The 23,506-nt window shown below is 56.8% G+C and overlaps 1 protein-coding gene across 9 annotated transcripts in view; it reads left to right on the forward strand.

The window, feature by feature from the left end:
* Positions 1 to 6,628, forward strand: part of DISP1 (dispatched RND transporter family member 1) — a 182,335-nt gene extending 175,707 nt beyond the window's left edge. For all 9 annotated transcript variants that reach the window (XM_023248075.2, XM_023248081.2, XM_023248079.2 and 6 more), the window contains one exon: positions 3,117 to 6,628. In XM_023248075.2, coding sequence (XP_023103843.2) covers positions 3,117 to 6,605 — 3,489 coding nt within the window. In that variant the 3' untranslated portion in view covers positions 6,606 to 6,628. The remainder of the gene's footprint in view (positions 1 to 3,116) is intronic.
* Positions 6,629 to 23,506: the final 16,878 nt, after the last annotated feature.

Genomic DNA, 23,506 nt, shown 5'->3' on the forward strand with positions numbered 1-23,506 from the left:
CCGGGTAAGTTGTGTGGACACGTGAGCCCCCCTGCAGCTGAGTGGACTCCAGAAATGTGTGGTACTTGTGTTACAGAGGACAGCGGGGCCCTGCTGTGCCTCGTCTCTCTGGGTCCCTTGAGCTTTTAGTACAAGAGGGGTGTCACGTGGGAGAAGAGTGGATGAGACCCCGTGCTGATCGCCATTCTTCTCTCAGCCTCTTAACTTGCCTCCGGCCTAGCCAATAGCTTTACAAGTTAAGGCACCATTGAAAACTCTGCCAGTGTCTTCTTTTTCTCTCTTCTCTTGCTTCCTCCCATTCTAAGTCAGCCTCACCCCTGCTGCTCTCTGGAAATGGGTGTGTGTGCAGACCTTTATAGCCATAGAAGCAAAATGACTCCCTAAAACGTCCCGTCTGTGACTGACGAGAGCAGAAAGGCCACCTGCTCTTAAATTACAAGAAATTACTTTCACTGAAAGCTCCCAGTTTGAGAACTTAAAAGATTTTGCAATCATTCCCGCGAATCTCTTTCTGAAAACCTGCTTTCTGCGTGAAGATCGCCTGCTTGTGAGCACGACAAACGCCTGTGGGTCTCGCCATCCCCGTCACGAACAACCAAGCCCTTCAGACGTGGGTGCCCCCTCTGCAGGTTCACACAGACCCCTACACATCCCTGCTGCTTCCCCTGTTGAATTATAGTGACTTGAGCTTTTTATTTCTCTGCCTCACCGTGCGTAAGTCAAGGGCAAGGATCGCTGTACCTTACTCTTCATGTGTAGGTTCTCAACAAGTATGGTTTTTCTTTTGAGTGGATGGGTGGATGGACGGGTGGCTTGGTGGATGGACGGATGGATGGATGGGTAGGTAGATGGGTGGATGGACGGGTGGCTTGGTGGATGGACAGATGGATGGATGGATGGGTAGGTAGATGGGTGGATGGACAGGTGGCTTCGTGGATGGACAGATGGATGGGCGGGTGGGTGGATGGACGGATGGATGGGTGGTGAGTGTATGGACAAATGGGTGGGTAGGTAGATGGGTGGACAGATGGGTGGGTGGGTGGATGGGTGGACGGACGGGTGGGTGGATGGGTAGATGGATGGACATACAGACAGGTGGATGGACAGATGGAGGGGAACATAGGGCTTTACTCCTCGAAAGCCTAAACATTCTCTTGGACTCCAACCCTTTAGATTCAGGGTGCTGGCATCCAACTTGGGCTAAAGAGTATCAGTCACAACATCTTTCCTCTGTCCCTTCTAACCCTGTCAGGGTCCTCGAAAACTGTGTGGAAGGTTGTACATCAGCCAGCACCACCTTTGGATTTGAGGGCTGGTCTCCAGGGGCCCCACTGGCATTTGTTTTTGATAACAGCCATCAAAATACGACTGTCTTTAGTCTGCATTTATGTTGTCTAACTTTGTAATCTCTGGTCAGGCACACACACACAAACCCTGCTGTTACTTGAAAAGGTTATTGAAGGTTATTTTTTGCCTAGTTTTAGCTGGCAACTCTATTTCCTTTCTCTTTGGCATGTGGTTATTTCAACAACTGCACGTCTGTTCCTCTCAGCTGACGGCGGGCTTCATAATGGATGCATTTTCCTCCATCTGAAACTCAGACGTCGGGGCTACGTTACCTGTCTCCTGAGTCGCCAGGCCGACTCCAGGGGCTGGTGTGATGCTTCTCTGTGGGGCAAAACTGGTTATCTGCCATGTAAACCAGAGAGACGTGATCCCAGGGCTTCCCCTGTGTTAGCATATGTGAATGTCTTCACCTACAAAGAATTAAATACTAATCATACCGGTTTATAAAATGTCAGGTAATTATTGCTCTCTGGAAATGAGCTTAAAAATTAAGCCTTTGTTAAAATAACCATTTTAGTATGCCTGAATCATAACCTTTTGGGCTCATTTTTCTTCACCTTCAATAGAGTAGTCTTTAAAATTTTTTAATTATGGAAAATTTCAAACGTATACAGAAGCAGACAATGAATCCCCATGGTGGGTCACCTGGCTCTGATGCTTGGGATACATGTGCAGTGTTTTCTCTGCACCCGCCTGCCAGGACTGGTCCCGCTCAGGGGTCTCGACAGCCAGGGGCGTGGGAAGCCGGTTCTTGGATGAGTCTAAGTACCAAAGACGCGATCTGTCCCCACGTTCCCTTTGCTCTGCAAAGATACTTCAGCATATGATTGATGAAGCGTAAAGGTGGAGTCGTTTAATCCCAGTAGAAGAAACAGTCACACCCTCCTTGAACTTTGGAGTTTCCTCCCTGGAACAGCCTTTGATAAACCGAGATGAGTGGGCCACCTTCCGAAGAGAAGTCTCTGGCAGGCTCGAGAGAAGGGGGATATTTCCTAAACTGGCTCTCAGGAGGGGGCCACTCGTGTAATTTACAGGTTTGGGCGGTGGTGGGACAGTGTTCTAAATGAGGCGCTGTCCACACTAAATCCAGAACTGTCGTGCTTTCCCCAAACCCCAAAAGGAGTTTTATCCAACTTGAATAAGCCTTTAAGGATGTGGAAGAAATCAACGCCTGCTTATTTGTCTCATTAAGTGTGCACATATATTTTTAAAAAATCAGAAATGTGGGATATTTTAACTGAGGACCATTGCTCCTGACATCACCAGGGTCACTTCCGGGCTCGCGGACGGTTTTCTGGGGAATATCGTCTTGGCTTCCAGCTAAGCTGGCTGAGATCTAGCTCCCTGTCACCAGAGGTTTCATGCCGACGACCAGAAGCTTTAGGCAAAGCCACCCATTGGTCCCTCTGTCAATTGGACAGCTGTTGTCCGTTCTCTGAATTAATCCTGCAGGTGTGTATACGTAAGCCTCGTGGCCCATCCTTTTTGTTGCTTTCTAAAGAGACTCCGAAGGCCTGCGTCCTGAAAAGGCGCTGACTTTGTCTCCTTAAAACCAAACCGCTGGTGGTTTCGCGCTTGGGTGTCAGTGCGCCGAGCAGTTTGCTGCCCCCCCCCACCCTCTGACCGCAGTGCAGGCCTGGGGGACGTCCACCTCGTCCTAGGAGGAGGTTAACTAGCCCGTAGGACGCCCCCCGCCCCTCCAGGCCGCCTTAACTCGGACCTTTGAGGGAAGCGGTTTTAAACGCCGGTCTCCGCGTCTCTCTCTGCAGATCAGAGCCCACCCGCAGTTCGGGGACCTGTGCCAGAGGACCACGGCCGCGTCCTGCTGCCCCAGCTGGACGCTGGGGAACTACGTCGCCATCCTCAACAACCGGTCGTCCTGCCAGAACATCGTGGAGCGAGACGTCGCTCACACCCTGAAGCTGCTGCGGGCCTGCGCCAGGCACTACCACAACGGCACGCTCGGGCCCGACTGCTGGGACGCGGCGGCCAGGAGGAAGGGCCAGCTCAAGTGCACGGGCGTGCCGCGCAAGTGCACCAAGTACAACGCCGTGTACCAGATCCTGCACTACCTGGTGGACAAAGACTTCGTGGCCCCGAGGGCCGCCGACCCCACCGCGCCCGCGCTGAGGTACAGCATGCTCTTCTCCCCCACGGAGAAAGGGGAGAGCATGATGGACATCTACCTGGACAACTTCGTGGCCTGGAACGGCTCCGACGGCGTCACCAGCGTGGCCGGCATCGAGTTCGGCCTCAAGCACAGCCTGTTCCAGGACCACCTCCTGACGGACACGGCGTACCCGGCCATCGCCGTCCTGCTGGTGCTGCTGGTCATGTGCGCCTACACGCGGTCCCTGTTCATCACCCTCATGACCGTGTTCGCCGTCATCAGCTCCCTGATCGTCTCCTACTTCCTGTACCGCGTGGTGTTCAGCTTCGAGTTCTTCCCGTTCATGAACCTCACCGCGCTCGTCATCTTGGTCGGAATTGGCGCCGACGACGCGTTCGTCCTGTGTGACGTCTGGAGCCACGCCAAGGGCGACAAGCCCCACGCGGGGACGGCGGAGACGGTGGGCGTCACCCTGCAGCACGCGGCGCTGTCCATGTTCGTCACCAGCTTCACCACGGCCGCGGCCTTCTACGCCAACTACGTGAGCAACATCACCGCCATCCGGTGCTTCGGCGTGTACGCGGGCACGGCGGTCCTGGTGAACTACGTGCTGATGGTCACGTGGCTTCCGGCCGTCGTCGTCCTGCACGAGCGGTACCTCCTCAACCTCTTCAGCGGCTTCCGAAAGCCGCAGCAGCAGTACGTCAGCAAGAGCTGCTGGGCGGCGGCTCGCCGGAAGTGCCGCCGGCTGCTGTTCGCCGTCTCCGAAGCCTCGCGAGTGTTCTTCGAGAAGGTGTTGCCGTGCGTGGTCATCAAGTTTCGCTACGTCTGGCTGTTCTGGTTCCTGGCCCTGACCGTGGGCGGGGCCTACGTCGTGTGCGTGAACCCCAAGATGAAGCTCCCCTCCCTGGAGCTGAATGAGTTCCAGCTCTTCAGGGCCTCGCACCCCTTCGAGCGCTACGACGCCGAGTACAAAAAGCTCTTCATGTTTGAGCGCGTGCACCGCGGGGAGGAGCTGCACATGCCCATCACGGTGGTCTGGGGCGTGTCCCCGGAGGACAACGGCGACCCCCTGAACCCCAAGAGCAAAGGGAAGCTGGCCCTGGATGGCAGCTTTAACATCGCGAGCCCTGCTTCCCAGGTCTGGATCTTGCACTTCTGTCAAAAGCTGAGAAACCAGACTTTCTTTCACCAGACGGATGAGCAGGATTTCACGAGCTGCTTCATCGAGACGTTCAAGCAGTGGATGGAAAACCAGGACTGTGACGAGCCGGCCCTGTACCTCTGCTGCAGGCGCTGGAGTTTCCCCTACAAGCAGGAGATTTTTGAGCTGTGCATCAAGAGGGCCATCATGGAGCTGGAACGGAGCACGGGGTACCACCTGGACAGCAAGACGCCGGGGCCGAGGTTTGACATCAACGACACCATCAGGGCCGTCGTGCTCGAGTTCCAGAGCACCTACCTGTTCACGCTGGCTTACGAGAAGATGCACCAGTTTTACAAGGAGGTGGACGCGTGGATCTCCAGGGAGCTGAGCTCGGCTCCCGAGGGCCTCAGCAACGGCTGGTTCGTCAGCAACCTGGAGTTCTACGACCTGCAGGACAGCCTCTCCGACGGCACCCTCATCGCCATGGGGCTCTCCGTGGCCGTGGCGTTCAGCGTGATGCTGCTCACCACCTTGAACGTCTTCATCAGCCTCTTTGCCATCGTCTCGATCACGGGAACCATATTTGTCACCGTGGGCTCTCTCGTCCTGCTGGGCTGGGAGCTGAACGTCCTGGAGTCGGTGACCATCTCCGTGGCGGTCGGCCTGTCTGTGGACTTCGCCGTCCACTACGGGGTCGCTTACCGCCTGGCCCCGGATGCCGACCGGGAGGGGAAGGTGATCTTCTCCCTGAGTCGCATGGGCTCCGCGATGGCCATGGCCGCTCTGACCACCTTTGTGGCCGGGGCCATGATGATGCCGTCCACGGTTCTGGCATACACCCAGCTGGGCACCTTCATGATGCTCATCATGTGTGTCAGCTGGGCTTTCGCCACCTTCTTCTTCCAGTGCCTGTGCCGCTGCCTCGGGCCCCAGGGTGCCTGCGGTCAGATTCCTTTACCTGGGAGACTCCAGTGTGGCGCCTTCTCCCACGCCGTGTCCACGAGCCCCGGGGACAAGGGACAAAGCAAAACACACACCGTGAATGCGTATCATTTAGATCCCAGGGCCCCCAAATCCGAAATGGAGCATGAGTTTTATGAGTTAGAGCCCCTGGCGTCCCGCAGCGGCAGCGCCTCCGAGGAGACCCACATCTGCTCCGAGTTTTCCGACGGCCCCGCAAGGAACTTCGGGATGCCGGTGCGTGCCGCGTACAGCAGAGGCCCCAGGGGCGATGGCGGCGGTGCCCCGTTCCCGCCCCCTCTCGAGCAGCACGCCGTGTGTCACTTCTTCTCTCTGAGTCAGACATGCACTTGTCCAGATGCCTACAGACACCTGACGCCTGGCCCACATGCCGGCCAGCAGGCGGGTGACGGCCTGTGTCCCCAGTGCGCTGCCCCCGCCGGCAGCCTCGTGCACGTGCAGAAGGGCGCACACCAGGCCCCCGAAGGCTTCATGTGCACCATCCCGCACGTCCATCACTGTCCCTGCCTGCAGGGCGGAGCGAGGCCACCGGGACCGCAGAATCCTCTGCCCACGAGCTTTGTCCTGCACCCCATGCAGCACATTCAGGCCCCAGAGAAGACCCGCACTCACGGTCTCCCGAGCGTGGGGCACGTTTCCCCGACGGTGGGGCCGTCGGCCTGTGTCTGCAGAAGCCCTGGGTCCCCACGAAAAGCGCATTGTGATCCTGAGAACAGCCAAAGGGGGCTTGCTAGGAACAGAGACGTCGGGCACGTGGAGGGCGGCGGAGGGGCCAGGAACCAGGGCTCGGGTCCAGGGGGCCAGACGGACAAAACAGACAGGAACACAGGGCTGTGCTTGTCACAGGATCTGGAACAGTCCGGTCAGAATGAACCACACTTTGTGTTTAACCGTCTAACGGGGGACGCGCAGCCCGGGTCCTGCCCAGAGGGCGACTCTGCAGACAGTGAGGCCAGTGAGCCCCCTGCGTTCACGCACTCGGAACTTTCTGGTGAAAGTTTGTTGATAAAAACACTCTAATAAATATAGTGCTAAATTCAGAACTGATGCCTTTCAGTTGTTCCTTTGAAATGGAGGTAAAACCCGTAAGTGTGGAAAGGGAGCCCAAAAATGGCAGGAACAAGTTGCACTTTGTCAAAAGTCATGTAATATTTTTATATTTTTTGTGAGAAACAACAAACTCACATTTCTAAGGAGCGTTGTCTGATTATTGGATTTTATATTTTCAAACAGTACAAAGTTCATAAAGTTTTTTACCTTTATACCCGGCCTGACGAGTGCGCCCGTCTGAGTCTCTGCCGCCCCGTAGCCGCGAGCCACAGAGCGAGGGTCTGAGGTGCCCGGAAACGCGGGTCTCCCGGCAACAAGGTTCCCCCCAATACCCTGATCTGGGCGTTTGGTTGCCCCGCATAAATCCTGATTTTATTAGAGCCACCTTGGCTGGGGTCCAGGGACTACACGACAGTGAGGCCTCACTTAAAGATCATGTGCCCGGCGTTTTAATGGTGCATTCTGCCCGTCTGCGTGAGTAGACTTTCCATGAAGCCAATAACTTGTTTACATCCAAATGGGGGACTTCACACTAGCCACAATGTACTATTGTTCCCTTATTACACCTGATAACCCGGGGGTGGGGGCTGCGTCCGCATCAGGCCACGTGTCCGGCCCGGAGAGCACATGATAGGGCGCATTTGACTGACGCAGGTAAGACGGACCACGGCCCCTCGAAGCTTTCAGGGTGAGGGGGCTTCTCCCGTCTGCCTCCATCTGGGTCCTCTGAAGAGAGCCCGGGGAGGTGCCTTAAATACCGCGTTCTTTCCCGAAGCTGTATCGCTCATTTTCTGGGTATAGTTGTCCAGATCGGCTCTGAACGGTATTCCAGGGCCTGAAAAACGCTGTCGGGAGTAGGAAGGGACCTATGGTTCGCTGTACACGGCACACAGGTCCGTTAAGTAGCTTTCCAGCTCCTTCGTCACTTGCGTGACGAGGGGCTCACTACCGACTCCCATGGCTGCCCCCAGGTCTGGTCCCGTAGCTGTTCTCCCATCTGGTCCTCCTTCTGCTCTCTGAAGTGAGAACAGTCTCTGATCCTTCTGCCGCACGGTGTCCCTAAAGACGCCCTCCACGGACACATCCCTCCACTGCCCCCCGCCAGACACCAGCTGCCGAGTCGTGGCCTCTGCACAGTGTCTGCCACATGTGGGCCCCGGGGGTGCGGGTCCAGCTTTCCGCCGCGTCGCCTCATTGCCCTGAACCCTGAGTGTGGTGGGTTCACCTCCGGACTCTGGGCTTTGAGCTGTGTTTTCATGAAGGAATTTCTTTAAGAATTTGTTAGCTGGGACTAGAAAGCTTTTTTTTAAGTCGTTACTGGGCGGCGAAGGGCCCCTGTTTCTAGTTTTGTCTCAACAGAAATTTCATCCACTGTCCAGTGCAGAGAAGAGGTCAAAGTACACGTGGGGAAAAGAGCCCTTTCCCTGGGAAGTGTTTGCACACCGTCCGTTCCCACAACAGCACGTACCTTCAGCTGCGAGCCCACGTTCCCAAATTTGTCCCTGACATTTTCCCTCCGAGCTCACTTCTTAAATCTCAACTTGATTGGAAAGTGCAGTGGGCCGAAAGCACAAAGTTTTTCAGAGAAGAGCTGCGTTGATTGAAATAAGCCGCCCGTCATCCGCGTATGTTCCTCTCTCCTGTGAGTCACCGTAAAACGTCCTGCCTCCCGAAACGATGTTCTCTAAACTTGCGCTTCGCTGTTGTGATAGTAAGTTTCATCGTGGTACTCTGGGCTGCAGCCATAATCATTCTAAACTTTGAAACTACTGCAACGGGTGATTTGAAGACTAGTGTTACAGGCGGGGTCTTGCAGAAGGTTAGGAAGGGGTCCTGATTCACTCGCCTCACATGGAAACCGTCTCCCCACCCCCCAGCAGGTGCGACACTTTCTGAATGAGAGACAAGCAAGCAATGACCGAACACAATTGTCTTTTCTCTTTAACAAGGAGAGTCATTTTAGAAGAAAAAAGTTAAGTCTCTGTTAAAAACAACATCTGAAGATTCAATTGGATTTTTTTTCATAAGGTTCAGACACAGCCATGAACATAGAAATGTGTTGAAGTCATGAGGCCATCTTTTTTTTTTTTTTTTTTTTTTTTTTTTTTTTTTAATGCAGAAGAAACTGTAATGTTCAAATACGCTTTATGGATCATGGATCTTTCCAGAATGTTCGCTGGCATTTAGTTGATTTCCAGTTTTATATTAATCTACAATGTCTTTTTGTAAAACAGCCACTTTCTTTAATGTTTGGTTTTGTACACTATGAGGTTTCAGATCTTTGCGTTAAATATATGAAAAAAAAAAGGAAAGAGTATCCATGGTTGATTAGTAGAATCTTGTGCCTTTTGTCCTTAACAATGTTTTAACTGCCCAAATTTTGGGGTTTTCACGAAGAAAACAAAACCAAGAGAGTAACTTGTGTTCTCATAAGGTTTGGAGAGCACAGCGTGTGCACACCGGAGCAGCTGAGCAAATGACCGGGGGCAGCACGGGTCCATCCACGTGAAGGCAGTGGCGGTGGCTTGCTGTCAGGGACGGGCGTCCATGGCACATCAGCTTGGCCCTCCTGAGACCTGGGGCGGTTTACGGTTCGGGCAGGGCAGACAGCAAAGCCGTGACCTCTTTCATTCAGAAGGGCTCTTCCCTTCCGGCCTGGACTTTCTCCAAGGGCTTGGATTTTGGTAATCTTGACAGCCGTCAACTTTTAACCTGAGTAAGAAGGTAAGTGGTGGCAGGAGCTCTGTCAGGGGGCGTCCAGTGGTGAGCGGCCCCACCCTGTGACTTCGGTGACGTGGGGGCCGTGCTTCCTGTGCTCAGATCAAGCAGAACAGCTAAGCTGCGATGTGTCCTCAGTGGTTCGTACCGAGGGGGTGGGGGGCAAACTATGGAACATTCTCGTGTGGTTGCAGATCTATCACACGGTCCAGGCGGCGAATGTCAGGCAGGGGACCTTCCCCGCCAGACTGACAGACCACACAGCGCTTGCTTGTCTGTCCCAGGGTAAGCGGAGGCTAGAGAAGCAAACTTTGAGACCGAATTCAGTCCCTCCTCTAAATCACTGTGACTTAGAAAACATGTAGGGACAGATCTTGCTCTGGAAACAAAAACTGATTTTTCTCATCTGTGGCTTGATAGCTACAAACCCCGCGGGTTGCAGAGCTCATCCTGAATCTGGAGCCCCTTCGGGCAGGAGGGAAGACCAGTTCTTTGTGTTGTGCTGCCGTATTTGGGTCTGGGAGAATCAGGCGATGGGTCCTTTACACAGTGTGGCGTCCTGAGTGACCACAGGAAACCGCCCTGGTCGTTGGCGTCGGGTCCCTCTGGCACCGGTGCTAACAACCGCCTGATTCTCTGTCTCCCTCACTAGACCGAGTCCTTGAGAGATGGAGCCCCTACGGCAGCTCACGGGAAAAGAGCCTCACTGAAAGCCATGCGCGCAGGGCACGGGGAGGGAGTCCGAGGAGGGGGAGCCCTGCCTTTAGGAAAGCTTCAGTCCGTAAGGAGCAGAGCTGACGCCCCCAAGAAAAAGAAATTTGCAAAGCAGATAACTGAACAAGAAGACTTCTGTTCAAGTGGAGACGTGAAGGTGTTGGGACGAGGGTCCAAGTGCCTCGTGAATATTAGGATTGCCTGGGATGAAGGAGCAAGGCCTTAACCAAAGATGGAGGGAAGATTCACCTTCGGAATCTATAAACTAAAGCCGGCGACGTCCTCCCCCCTCAGGGCGGCAGGGACTCGACGAGGCACACTCCCTACACAGGTGCCGCCCCAGCCGTGGTCACTCTGTCCTCTCGGGAGCACGGTCTGCGGGCTGTCAGCTGGCTCTGTGTCACGGACGCCGTCTGTGCACGTGCCGGTGTGGTAGCAGGTGCACGTGGTGTGGAGAACGTGCGCACACGGTGTCTCCATTGTGGGTATCTCAGCAAACACTTCAAAGTAACAAAGACTTTATCCCTCTCCAGTCAGTCTCCCTGTGTTTTCAGTAAGCTGCATTTGCTTATGTTCTAGAAGTTGCATCAATGGTTTCATCCACTATACTCTTGGGGTCACCTGTACGTGATCCTCATTTAATTTTTTAAAAATTTTTATTTCTTTCATTTTGGAGAGAGAGTGAGCAAGGGAGGGGGGCAGAGGAAAAGAGAGAGAGAATCCCAAGCAGGCTCCACACTGTCAGCATGGAGCCCGACACGGGGCTCAACCCCATGACCCTAGGATCATGCCCCGAGCCGAAATCAAGTCAGACACAACTGACTGAGCCCCCCAGGTGCCCCTGTGCTCCTCGCTTAAATTACATGACCTGTACCGTGAGAGGTCTGCCAGGTGCAGATTGGGTGATGAGTGGTGGACGTAAGCTGGGCAGAAATCTCTGTTCACAGATGATGAAATCAAGGTTGAGGGACTTAACCTGGTCACTCAGTTGACCGGTGCCAAGCTAGGAGCCCAGAGTTTTTTCTATGACATAAACCCCCCAAGATAAAGTCATTAGAAACATGGTTAATGATCTCTTGATATTGTGTGGAGTTTAGCAGTCTGTAGGATGCCTCATGACACAATTACATATTAGCGTGTTAATCTTTGTTTAGTTCTCAGTCAGGGTAGATGCACAGTTTTCTAGTTTCCTATGTGCTATTTACATATATGGGCACTGCTGCATGATGTGTGTGTGTCGTATTCATTCTGAGGGCCTCAGGATGCCCAGGGATTGAAAAGTAACATCCATGACCCACAGTGGTTTTTCTGCAATGATCTGAGCTGAAGATGAATCTTTCAGAAAATGGACACGATTTCCAGAATATACATTTTATTGTTTAAATCTCCATGGGGCACCCGGGTGGCTCAGTCGGTTGAGTGTCCCACTCTGGCTCAGGTCATGATCTTGCTGTTCTCGAGTTCAAGCCCCGCATCAGACACTGTGCTGACAGCTCAGAGCCTGGAGCCTGCTTCCGATTCTGTGTCTCCCTCTCTCTCTGCCCCTCCCCTGTCATGCTCTCTCTCTCTCTCTCTCTCTCTCTCTCTCTCTCTCTCTCTCAAAAGTAAATAAACATTAAAAATTTTTAATCTCCTAATGTAGAGTTTTCACTAATGCAGACTGACTGTCCCTTGATTGATCTGCCATCCACGTGTAGATTCACTTATTTATGCAGCAGACACTGCTGAGCTTGGCCCTGAACCATCTGCAGGTGGAGGTGCCTTGCCTCCCAAGAGCCCAGAGTAGTTAGATCATCACAAAGGACAAATGACTACCTGCAAGAAAACCAGTTTTACATCTACAACAGACAAGGGATTAGTACCTCTACCATACAAATCTAAAAGAAAAGGTCACCCAGTCAGAAAATGGGCAAATGATATGAACAGGCACTTTGCAGAAGGAGTACAGGGCAATCTACCCACTAGGTGACATGCCATCTTAACCTAACAGATGGGCCAGAACTGAAGACTGGGGACAATGAGGGAAAGGGGCACTGTTTTGGATGAGTGAAAATCAATACAATATGTCAAGATGGCAGTTTTAACAACACGGTGAACGTTTATAGTCTGTGATACAAGAGTCCCGTTTTAGGACCCATTCCTCTGGAAATGCCAGTGAGAGAGAGTCGGACACATGTGTGGGGATGTTGGCGACAAGAACTTGAAAATAACCTGATGTTTGCCAGTGGACCCATGGTTCGGTAACACTATGGGATACTGTGTGTCACCCTTAACATAGTGATGCAGGTATTTATAAGCTGACCTGGGAAGATACCCATGGTTTCCTGTTAAGTGGGGGAAAAAAAGAGTTTCGAATAAAATATTTACAGTGATACACATGAAACTTGTAGCAGAGGCTCCCTGTGGGTAGTGGAGTCCAGTGAGGGACTGATTACCAAACAAGGGAGTGATTTTACATTACTTACATAATTGCCCAATGTGCCTGGAATATAGGTGGTTTTTACTTTATTTGTTTTAAATATTGTTTAAATTATTTAAATAATAATTTAGCAGTTTAGCAGAAACTAAATCGTTTAGCACAGTTTAGCAGAAAGGCTCTACTCGAGGTGGAAGAGAGGAAGGGAAGGGGTGAGGAATCCTAAGTGTTGATGTCCGCCCATGTGGCCCTGTTTCACCCACCAGTCATCCAACTCTTAACAACTGTTGAAGTCGGCAGCGTGACCTGACTTTATAATGTGCAAACTGAGGGCAAGAAAGATTGGGAAATGCAGCAGCAGAGCCGGGGTGTCCCTCGGGGTCCCAGATCCAGTGCACCTATCTGGGTAGGTGTTGGGGGCAGCAGCTGGGGAAAACAAAAGCAAGAGTTCGTGGCCATTAACAGCTGAGAATCGTTACTCGATACAGAAAGGCTGCAAAAAAGTGGCAGAACCAACAAGTCACAACGAAATCAAACTCCTTTGTTCTACAGACTTCTTCGGATGCCCTAAACTGAAAGGTTGAACAGGGGCTTCTGCAGAACCAGGAAATGCAGACGTGAGCCTAGAAAGGGGAACCTGTGTGAGCCGGGCTTTGTCCAAACTTAACAGCCGGCAGGGCTGCCGGCACCGGCTCTGCCGGCCCCGTGGACCCACGTCCGACTCGGGGTGAAGGTGATCATGCCAGCAGAGACGGGCCCACGCAGCTGCTCCTGGGTGTGAGGACGCCGGGAGCTCCTGTACCAGAGTGACTCCAGTGAGGCGCCCGAGTTGTTCTGGAAGCTCAGAGCCCGAGTCTCCAGTGGCATTTCAGTGAGTTTCTTCATGTCCCACTAGGAATCCTGTGCTGTGAACACCACTAGGATAGATTCTGTCCTCTGCAGCTCAGAGCCTTGCTCAACACAACACGAGGACCCTGCGGGGATGGGGACGTTATAATGTGACAGTCTCCGGCTCAGGGAAGGGATGGAGAAAGCAGCAAGGGACAGGCAGGCACACCAGTGCCTCGGCTAAGACCCTGTCTTCACGACTTCCTGCCACGTTTAGGATTTTCCCTGGGGTTTGGGGTTCCACCCAGAAGTCGCAGTTTATAACTACTGTTCTAAAATGTTCTAGTAACCATGTCTGGGCCTCACAGCCTCTGAAACTTCCACTTTCCCAGCTAACGGTGCAAACAGCTCCACCAAAATGCACACTGGACAGGGTGGACAGGGGCTGTGCCCAACCCCCCAGTGGCTTCCTCGGGAGCCAGCCCACCTGGAGAAGAGGGCCATGGACCCAAGGGCACGTGGAGGAACCAGAAAACGTGTCGAGTCCTTCGATTTCCTTAAGGGAAGGTGATCCGATAACCCAAGAGCTGGGGAATAGCACCATCGGGCAGAAGTCACCAGACCTCGATGGCTCTCTGTCCACGTGGGTAATGGCGTGGACTTGGAGGTCTGACGTGGAGAGAACATTCCAGGTGTTGTGCATGAAGGGAGACAGACTCCCGTCCACCAGGGAGGAGGCGGGAGGGAGCGCCCAGCCAGGCTGCTGGGAGGTTAGGGCTGGGCCTGGGGTGGGGTGAACTGAACACGCCGGGGGGCCAGCTCATGGGCAGACGCTGCTCTGGATCTGTGCCCTCTTTGGAGTTAGAGGCGGCGTTGTGTTTCCTTATGTGATGAGCAAACTTTCTTTCATTAAACCAAAAAAAAGACAGAGACCAGCAGTTTGATGTTGGGGGGGAAGTGTCCCCGTCCCAGAGGGGACAGGCCCCTCAGTCTGGGCTCTGCAGGTCTGGGTCACAGGAGGAAGAGGGTTAGGTCTTCTGAACCAACAGCGCATGATCATCTCGGAGCCACAGAAAGGACGGTGTCCTTTTTTGTCCAGAGTTGGCTGAACAACCAGATGCTCACAGAATGACCTTCGTTGGCCCGTGATCCCGGCGGAGGCCCCAGGAGCAGCGAGGCCGGGTCAGTGGGCAGTGGCCTGTCCAGGTGACCACGTAAAGACGAGGCAGGAATCCACCGGAACCCTTCTCAGTCCCTGAGTGACCACTTGTCTGCAGCCCAGCAGGGAGGCCTTTCCACACCCCGGGCCTGTGGGCATGTCCCCCCACCAGGGTGTCCTGTCCAGTCTCTGCGGGGACGGCTTCGCAAGAGTCTCCCGACAGCTTTGTTTCCTGGCCGTGGCAGGACGGTCTCTCATTTCCTCCCCGTGAAGCTCAGACGTGGCCATGGGACTTGAACACGGGTGGAGGTGACGAGGTCTGCACACGATTCCTCTCCAGTGAGCGGCCTCTCGGTAAAAGTGGCCTGGACGGTGGGTAATGAGGCCACTAGCCCCGATGAACCTTGGCCCAGACCGGCGCAGACCCCAGTCCTGACGTGGCAGCGAGAGGCCACGGTGGCTCTGAGTCCCTGTCCTGGAAAACGCTCGTGCACCAATGCTGCCCCACTCCTGAGCACCGGCCGTGCTTTTAGGGGGTGGGGGGCGGGCGAAGGTCTGCCAAGTTGGGTTTGGAGCCGAGCGTCTGTGGGGAGCTCTCAGAGGGTCTGGGGAGGGACAGTCGCAGACTGTCGGGCTGTCGGCGGGACATCGATGCCACGGGGGACCTGAGGACCGAGGCCGGGAGGGGCGGATGGCACGGCCGGGGGCGCAGAGCCCTGCAGGGGTCGGACGCAGCAGGCAGGACAGAGGGAGCGATGGACACAGAGCTCTGACCTCGAGAAGATCCAAGTGCCACTAACACCTGGACTGGAGAATCTGCAAACGAAACGAGTTTTAAGTTTCCTGAGCGGTTTTCCTGAGCGACCTTCCTGAGATAACCTGTGGTTTGGTCCCCCCACACACCCCTTCCCCGGGGGAGGGCTCACGTCTGCTTTGGGCCCAGAGGTGGTGCCTTCTTGCCGCTGGTTCCCAGCGTCTTTCCTGGCATCTGACGGAGCTGGACAAGGTCGGGGTCAGCTTGGTCCTGGAGGCAGGCGCTGCGCCACATCCACACGGAAACTTACAATGTGTGGAGAGCTCTCCATGGCTGCACGGCCACCCCGGAAGGAACAGCCCAGGCGCCCAGGCCGGAGGGGACACAGGCTGCTGGGAGAGGCAGGTGGACATCCGAGCCTGGCGTCAGGGCCAGCCCTGGGACAGAGTCTGCCCTCGCTCGGCCTTCAGCACCTGCGGGGAGACCAGTCACCGAGTCGTGTAGGTGACAGGTGTTCTGTGGGGAAGGCTCCAGGCACCCTCCAGGTTCCGCTGGCTGGATTTTCTCTTTTGTCCCCGGAGCTTCCATGTTTAAGCAAACACACAATGGGAAGAAATGCCCACTTTACAGACACGTGATCTCGTGTTCACGCCACGAAGCCACACTGCTTACGCGGTGACTCTCCCGCCTCCCGTCCTCGGGGCTAAACCGAGGCCGCACAGGTGCCTGGGCGGTGGGGCCGGGAGACGGACGGCTGGTCAGAATCCGGGGCCGGGGCGGGATGGGGGGCTGTCTCCGGTGGGTTTCCCGGTGTTTCTGGCCAGGAGCAGAGCGTGGCGCGTGGGGGTGCAGGTGTCTGTCATTTGTGGTCACCTTGGACACCTCACGCCTGCCGCTGGGGTCGCCAGTTTCCCAGAAGCTAAGGGGGGTGTGAGCCTCTTGGCCTGTGAGAAGGGGTGGGTGGGCCATGGACATGGAACGTTTCAGGACAGACTGTCCCCTCGGAAGGGAATTGAAGTCCTTCCCCGCCCCACCCCCGGAACCAGACCCTGTTTGGAGATAGTGGACACGGGATCACGGTGGAGTCCAGTGGGACGCAGGGCGGAGGGGGGGGCAGGGGGCACAGCAGGGGGGCTGCGGCCTGGGGGTGCTGTCAGGCTGGGGGACCTGCCGGCTGGAGGCCTGTGGCCTGAAGGGGTCTGTTGGGCTTGGGGGGGCTGTGGGCTGGGGGGGCTGTCACGCTGGGGGACCTGCCAGCTGGGGACCTGTGGCCTGGGGGGCCTGTCAGGCTTGGGGGGGGCCTGTGACCTGGGGGACCTGCCGGCTGGGGGCCTGTGGTCTGGGGGGGGGCCTGTCGGGCTTGGGGGGGGCTGGGGGCTGGGGGACCTGCCGGCTGGGGACCTGTGGCCTGGGGGGCCTTTTGGGCTGGGGGAGGCTGTCAGGCTGGGGGACCTGCCGGCTGGGGGCCTGTGGCCTGGGGGGCCTGTCAGGCTTGGGGGGGGCCTGTGGCCTGGGGGACCTGCCAGCTGGGGGCCTGTGGCCTGGGGGGGCCTGTCAGGCTTGGGGGGGCTGCGGGCTGGGGGCCTGTGGCCTGGGGGACCTGCCGGCTGGGGGGCTGGTCCCACTCCCTCTGCTTACAGGCACTCCCGCCGCAGCCCATATCGTCCAGGGCTTGGCAGCTCCGGGCAGCGGGGCTGCGTGGCACAGGGAGGGCTCCCGGGGCCTGGAACCTCCAGGACACTGACTCCATCCGGGAAAATGCAAGTGTTTTTCCTGGGTTGGCGCTTGGGAACACCTACGTGTGGGGCTGATTTATGACTGCGTCAACACAAACACAGCTCCTGAGCCCGACGCCCGAGAAGGCCCCAGTCAGTCTCCCCGCCCTCCCTTCCCGCGGGCAGCCCAGGCGCCTTGGCTCCCGTGTCGCTGACCCGCCGGCCTCCCCGTCTGGCCCTCCCCGCAGCTCAGGGCCCGACACGTCAGTGCCAGCGGAGGCACCCGCCACCGTCCCACCCTGCCCGTGGGACTCCCTTGTCCCCGGCTCTCTTACCACCTAGTTATTATGGCGGTGGGTGTGGGCTTTGACCCCAGGAGGCTCTGGGGGCGTCGGTGGCTAACCCCACAGAGACGCACAGGCCGGGGGTCCAGCCGACCGTGAGCACGGGGCCAGGACGAGGGTGGGCATCGCGGATCAGGCTCCTCGGCACGGAGCGGGGGCCCCGGAGGGAGAGGCCAACCCAGGTCCCACCTCCAGCCAGCCTTTCCTGCCAGATTTCTGCCAAACACCTGCGAGGCGTCAGACGGAGTCTGCTTCCCCTCGGGTCACGGGGTCATCGTTCTCCGTCCTAGGACAAGGGGGCGCTGGGCCCAGACCCCCACCCTGTTGCCATGGGAGGGAGGAGAAGGAGGCTTGTCTGTTCACGCTCTTGTGGGGTCTTTTGAGGAACAGAATTTCTTGACTTCAGCGAAGCCTCGTTTCTCCAACTTTCCTTTGTGGTTGAAGTGTCTGTGTCTAATTCAAGAGATCTCTGCTTGCTCCAAGGTCATGGAGATATTCCGCCATGTTTTTTTCTGGCCATGTTATTCTTTTTTGTTTTTTTCCTGACATGAGGTCTAGGGTTGGTCTTGAGTTAACTTTTGTGCAGAGTTTCCTCATGGACACAGGGCAAGCTGACCAGACCTTCTCCCTGCCCAAGTCGCCGCCCTGGGACCGCGTGCAGTCGACGCCACTCTGAGCCCTGGGTCTCCGTGTCTGTCCTTCCGCTCGCTCTCCCACATGGCTCTCCTTCAAGACTTGTCTGATCAATCCAGGCCCAGTGGGATTCCACACAAACAAAAAACTGTTCTCAAACAAAAAACAAAAAACCTGCAGGGGTTCTGAGAATGATGATAGATCTCTCTAGGGAGCATCCGAGTTCTAAATGCCGAGTCTTGTTCACGAACCGTGTACGCCTGTCTGTCCGCCACGTGAACACTCAGCACAGACTCTCTCCCATCCTTCGTCCGGCTGCTTCCTGGACACCCGATCCTTGCTGATGTCATTGTAAATGACGCTGAGAGATTCTCCCTAATTCTCTTTTGCTCGCGTGTAGAAATACACCTAATTCTGTATGTTGACCTTCATCCATGACCTTATTAATCCAAATTGTTCATAGAGTATTTCGGACTTCCTGCGTGCGCAGTCACACCGTCCGCTGACGGCGACAACTTTACTCTGTGTCCAATCTCTCCCCCCTCCCTCCCTCCCTCCCTTCCTTCTTCAGGGACAAAGTTAAATAGAAGTGGTGACAGTTGGCATCCCTGCCTCGTTTTCATCAGCAATGGCCAGAGGTGCTTTGACCACGAGGGTACTTCCCGGGTGCACACAGCCCAGCTCCCCAGCACGGAGCCCACATTGGTCCTACAAATACCGCAGTGGTGTCTCCACGGCGTTGGCCTCGGGCTCCCGGCGGGAAGGAAAGGACAGACACCATGACCCCGGCAGAAATGGGGAGACGACGGAACCGGGACCAGAACTGACACCCTCTGTGCAGCCACCTGGGCCAGGCTGTCCTGAGACCCCACGTGGGCGGGACGGGGCTGGCGTTATGCTTGGCTTTGGGCCTAAAAGTTCAGTTTTATGACCAGAACTTCCGAGTTGAAACGGTCCTGTTTTGTGACACTTGAGATTCTCCTGTGGCCCCAGGAGGATTGGGACCCCTGTCGCAGGCTGGAGCCCTCAGGTCGGGGCCGGGCGTTCACGGTGATTTTCTCAGATCCGCTGAGGGCTTCTGGGTGATCCTGGGCTGGGCACGGAGGAAACTCATTCCTGCTGGAATAGCACACACTCTTTAACGGTTGGCTTACGAGATTTGATAAAAATCAGACATCGCATCGTTGGTGTCGTTCCCAAGTGTCTCCAGCAGCCCCGTTGGTGATGACGGCTGCTGCTGACCTGAGGGAAGCTGGGCCTGTGCGCGTGACTTCTGTCCCTTTCTGGAAAACGGAGAGAGGGTCAAGCATTCGCCTTGCCAACGCCGGCTCCACCTTCCCTGTCCCCATAACTCTGCCAGGACCGCGTGCCGCCTGCCCTCCCCTCCCAGGGCCACCTGCCGCGCTGACCTCCGCGCCCCTGCTGGCCCTGCTCGCCCCAGCACGCACCCCTGCCTGGAGTGCTGCCTCCGGCACCAACAGGTCCTCCTCCTTCTCCAGAGCCCCTGCCACATCACATCAGCCACCACCTTGCTGAAGCGGCCCCTCGAACCACCCCGTTCGGCCCCTCGCATCACAGGGCTCGTATTCGTCTGTTGTGTAGATCGTCGGGCGTCACACTCCTTGAGGTCAGGGACCCGCCTGCTGGTTGGGACTCTGTGTCCAGCGCAGGGCATAAGGCAGGTGCCCGAGACGTACGTGTCGATGAGCAGACCAGCAGTCGTGGGGATGTCCGGGCCCCGGCGGTTCCCAGTCCTGCCCTGGGCGGGGACACAGGAGGTGGCAGGTGTCCTGGGGGAAGGCAGAGCCGAGCCCCGAGACCCCGGGAAGGTCAGCAGACCGCGGCTCTGCTGGGGGAGGAAGCCCCGCTGTCTTGTCATAGCTGTGGCTTCGGCTCCTTATCACAGGTCGTCGTGTCTCACTCACCTTTGTCACCTCAGCACTGACTTCAGGGCCTGCCATGGAGACCACACTCCAGAAATCTTCCCCGAGGGAGTAAATGATGGACTGAATGATCAGTTGGTGTTTCCCAGGCGGTACCGGTCTTTCGGGCCGCCCGCCCGTGAGCAGACGTAGAAGCAGACGAGAGTCCACGGGGGGGGTCGACGTGGCCCCTGTGGCAGGTCCCCGGCAGTTCTGCAGTCTGGCCTGAGCTCTGAATGCACGAGCGGGGACAGGCACGGTCGGGGCAGGGCTGCGGAATGTGGGCGGGCTGTGTGCAGGACACAGGAGGAGAAGGGGTGATGCCCGGGGGGCTCCTGCCTGGGCGGGCCGGTTAGACCCGCCGCAGAGGGCAGCACCAGCCACGGCCCCCTGGCTTTGTCCCGAAGGGCCGGGTGGCTGGGCAGCCAGTGGCCGGGGGACGTCTGCCTCCTCAGACGCCACAGCCCCTCTATCTGCCCTCCCGCTCCTGGGAGAGCCGCCCCCCATCAGCCTTTCACCCAGACTTGGACAGAGGCTTCCTTTGTGGAGTCTCAGTGCCGAACGTGTTTGGTTTGAAGCCAGTCTCCGCTCGCCTCCAGAGAGCCCGGCCACTTCCTGGAGCCTCCTTGACCCTCCATTTTCTCCCCTTTGAGTGGAGATGTGTAAGCCTTGCAGACACTCTGCAGTGTGGACACCGGGCCGACGGCCCAATCCTGGGAGGCCGTTCATCCCTTTACTGCTGGTGTCGTTACTGTGCCCGACAAATGTGTCCCAAGTGACGGCAGCATGAATATATCTGTTCTCCGAGGTTCCGAGGCTCAGAATCCCGACAGGTAAGGAGTGCGAACAGCGACCTTCCCAGTACGACGGGAACACACCCTCGGGCCTCCGGAGGGTGGGTGGCTCTCCCCTCCCCTCCGCCCCAGCAGCCGTAGGTGTGGACTGTGGCCTGGCTTGTCCTCGGGGGCCCAGGCCTGGGGCCACTTGTGACCTGGACAGTGAGTCAGTGGGCGAGGCCGGTGCCCCTCCTGCCCCGTGTCCCACCGAGTGCCCCGAACGGGCCTGGTTTGTCCTGACTCCCGCCCGGCCCCCACCCACTGCCTGCGGCTCGTCTCCACAGCTGGCTGCCAGGGTCAGACCGTCACCCCTGGCCTACAACTCTCAACACTGAAATGAACAGGAGTCAGTTCTCGGGTCCTGCACCGAAACTCCCGCTCTCCGAGTCACTACCCAAGGTCACCCGCGCCCCACCTGAACCTCCGTTCCGGCAGCAGAGGCACCTGCTTGTCCGGGACGGGCACGGCCCAGTCCTGGGGCGCACGGTGCGGTGCTCCCGCCGGACGGGACACGTCTTCCCGGTTCCCGGGCCACCTCCTTGGGGGCCTCTGAGGCTGGGGACAAGCTGCGGATGCAGGAGCCCCTCGGCCTCATTCCAGTCCTGCCCTGTCTGGGCCCAGCGTCCGAGGAAAGAAGCAGGACCTCCCACTCACCTCTTGCTAGATGAGCATCTGCAGCGTGGGCTCAGTCGGCAGGGGGTGGGGCTCAAGGGAGAGGGGGGTGGGGTCCCGGGGAGGCAGGGGGATGGGGTCCCGGGGAAGGATTCCGGGGGTGGGGGGGGAGGTGTTCTGGAGATGTGGGGGATGGGGCTCCAGGGAGATGGGGATGGAGTCCCAGGGAGGCAGGGGGATGGGGTCCCGGGGGGGCAGGGGGTAGGGTCCTGGGGAGGGATTCTGGGGGTGGGGGGGAGGAGGTGTTCTGGAGATGTGGGGGATGGGGCTCCAGGGAGATGGGGATGGAGTCCCAGGGAGGCAGGGGGATGGGGTCCCGGGGGGGCAGGGGGTAGGGTCCTGGGGAGGGATTCTGGGGGTGGGGGGGAGGAGGTGTTCTGGAGATGTGGGGGATGGGGCTCCAGGGAGATGGGGATGGAGTCCCAGGGAGGCAGGGGGATGGGGTCCCGGGGGGGCAGGGGGTAGGGTCCTGGGGAGGGATTCTGGGGGTGGGGGGGAGGAGGTGTTCTGGAGATGTGGGGGATGGGGCTCCAGGGAGATGGGGATGGAGTCCCAGGGAGGCAGGGGGATGGGGTCCCGGGGGGGCAGGGGGTAGGGTCCTGGGGAGGGATTCTGGGGGTGGGGGGGAGGAGGTGTTCTGGAGATGTGGGGGATGGGGCTCCAGAGAGATGGGGATGGAGTCCCAGGGAGGCAGGGGGATGGGGTCCCGGGGGGGCAGGGGGTAGGGTCCTGGGGAGGGATTCTGGGGGTGGGGGGGAGGAGGTGTTCTGGAGATGTGGGGGATGGGGCTCCAGGGAGATGGGGATGGAGTCCCAGGGAGGCAGGGGGGTGGGGTCCCAGGGAGGCAGGGGGATGGGGTCCCAGGGAAAGATTCTGGGGGTAGGGGGGAGGTGTTCTGGAGATGTGGGGGATGGGGCTCCAGAGAGATGGGGATGGAGTCCCAGGGAGGCAGGGGGATGGGGTCCTGGGGAGGCCGGGTTTAGAGTCTCGTGCTGATGTTTTCTTAAGAGACCGTTTACCCCTAGAGTCTGGCCACGGCTCAGGCACCAGCTGAAATCCACACTCGCCGGATCGGGTGGACTTGGGGGAAACGGGGCCACGCGACCTGTCCGCAGATTCACCTGTTTGTGGCTCAGGCTTTCGGCTGAAATTTTATGTCTTAGAGCAAGTTACTTGTTGTAAAACCTCTCTCTGTTGAGTTAATGGAGATTGGAAGTAATTGAATTAAGACACTTTTATTGAGACTCGAACGGTGACACCGATTAACCTGATTGTCTTGTCTTCCCTGCTTTTAAGTCAATGAAAGCTTCTCTTTTAATTAACCTTCTGGGCGTTTTCAAAGCTCTATGCCAGGATTTATGAGGCTTTGCTCATAAACAAAAACTGCCTGAGTCCCCGCGGGGTAGATGCCAGATGGTGTCTGAGCGGGTCCAGTCCATCAGAGGGTGAAGGCCCGGGGTTCACGCACATGAGTATTACCCACAGTAGGTGTGTGTCCTCTTTCCTCACGGTCAGGACACCACTGTGACCAGTTTATGGAGGAACCAAGTGACAGAGAGCAATGAGCTTAGGAAAGGCCCCCAGGGGACTCCTCTCAATGACTGTGACAGTTCCCTCGTCTGGCTCCCAGTCTCATAAGCCCAGAAATGTGCTGTCGGCACAGCCAGAATGGCTCTGTTTCTTGGAGCAGACTCATATTAACCTAACTCACAGAGGCTGATGTATAGACCAGAGTTAAATCCTTAACTACGGAGGGGTCTGCTGAGTTCTCTCCCTGTAGCTAGGCCACGTGGGAAGGTAAGTGATCATCATTGTAAGGTGGTCTTTAAGTTTGGAAGTAGAGTCAAGGGATGTGCCCTTGAGGGTTTCATGGCATCACGCTAGGTCAGAAGGAGGGGAAAGCTTGGATTATGAGTACTGCTTGGCGGCTCCCCAAGAAGGTAGGGCCACTTGATTTGTTTTTCATCTTAGCACTTAGCCCACAGTGGGTGCTCAAGAAACTCTTGTTGAATCAACAAATATGTCCCAAGAGGGCGATGCAGATCTGGACCGCTGGCCTGGCAGTGATTAGGGAGGGCCGTATAGACAAAGTGGGTGAAGGGCATGTAGACAGAGAGGGAGGGCAGTAAGGAAGAGGTCTCGAGCGGTCATGAAAATTAG

This window comes from Felis catus, chromosome F1 (assembly GCF_018350175.1).
Source record: "Felis catus isolate Fca126 chromosome F1, F.catus_Fca126_mat1.0, whole genome shotgun sequence".
NCBI lineage: Eukaryota > Metazoa > Chordata > Mammalia > Carnivora > Felidae > Felis > Felis catus.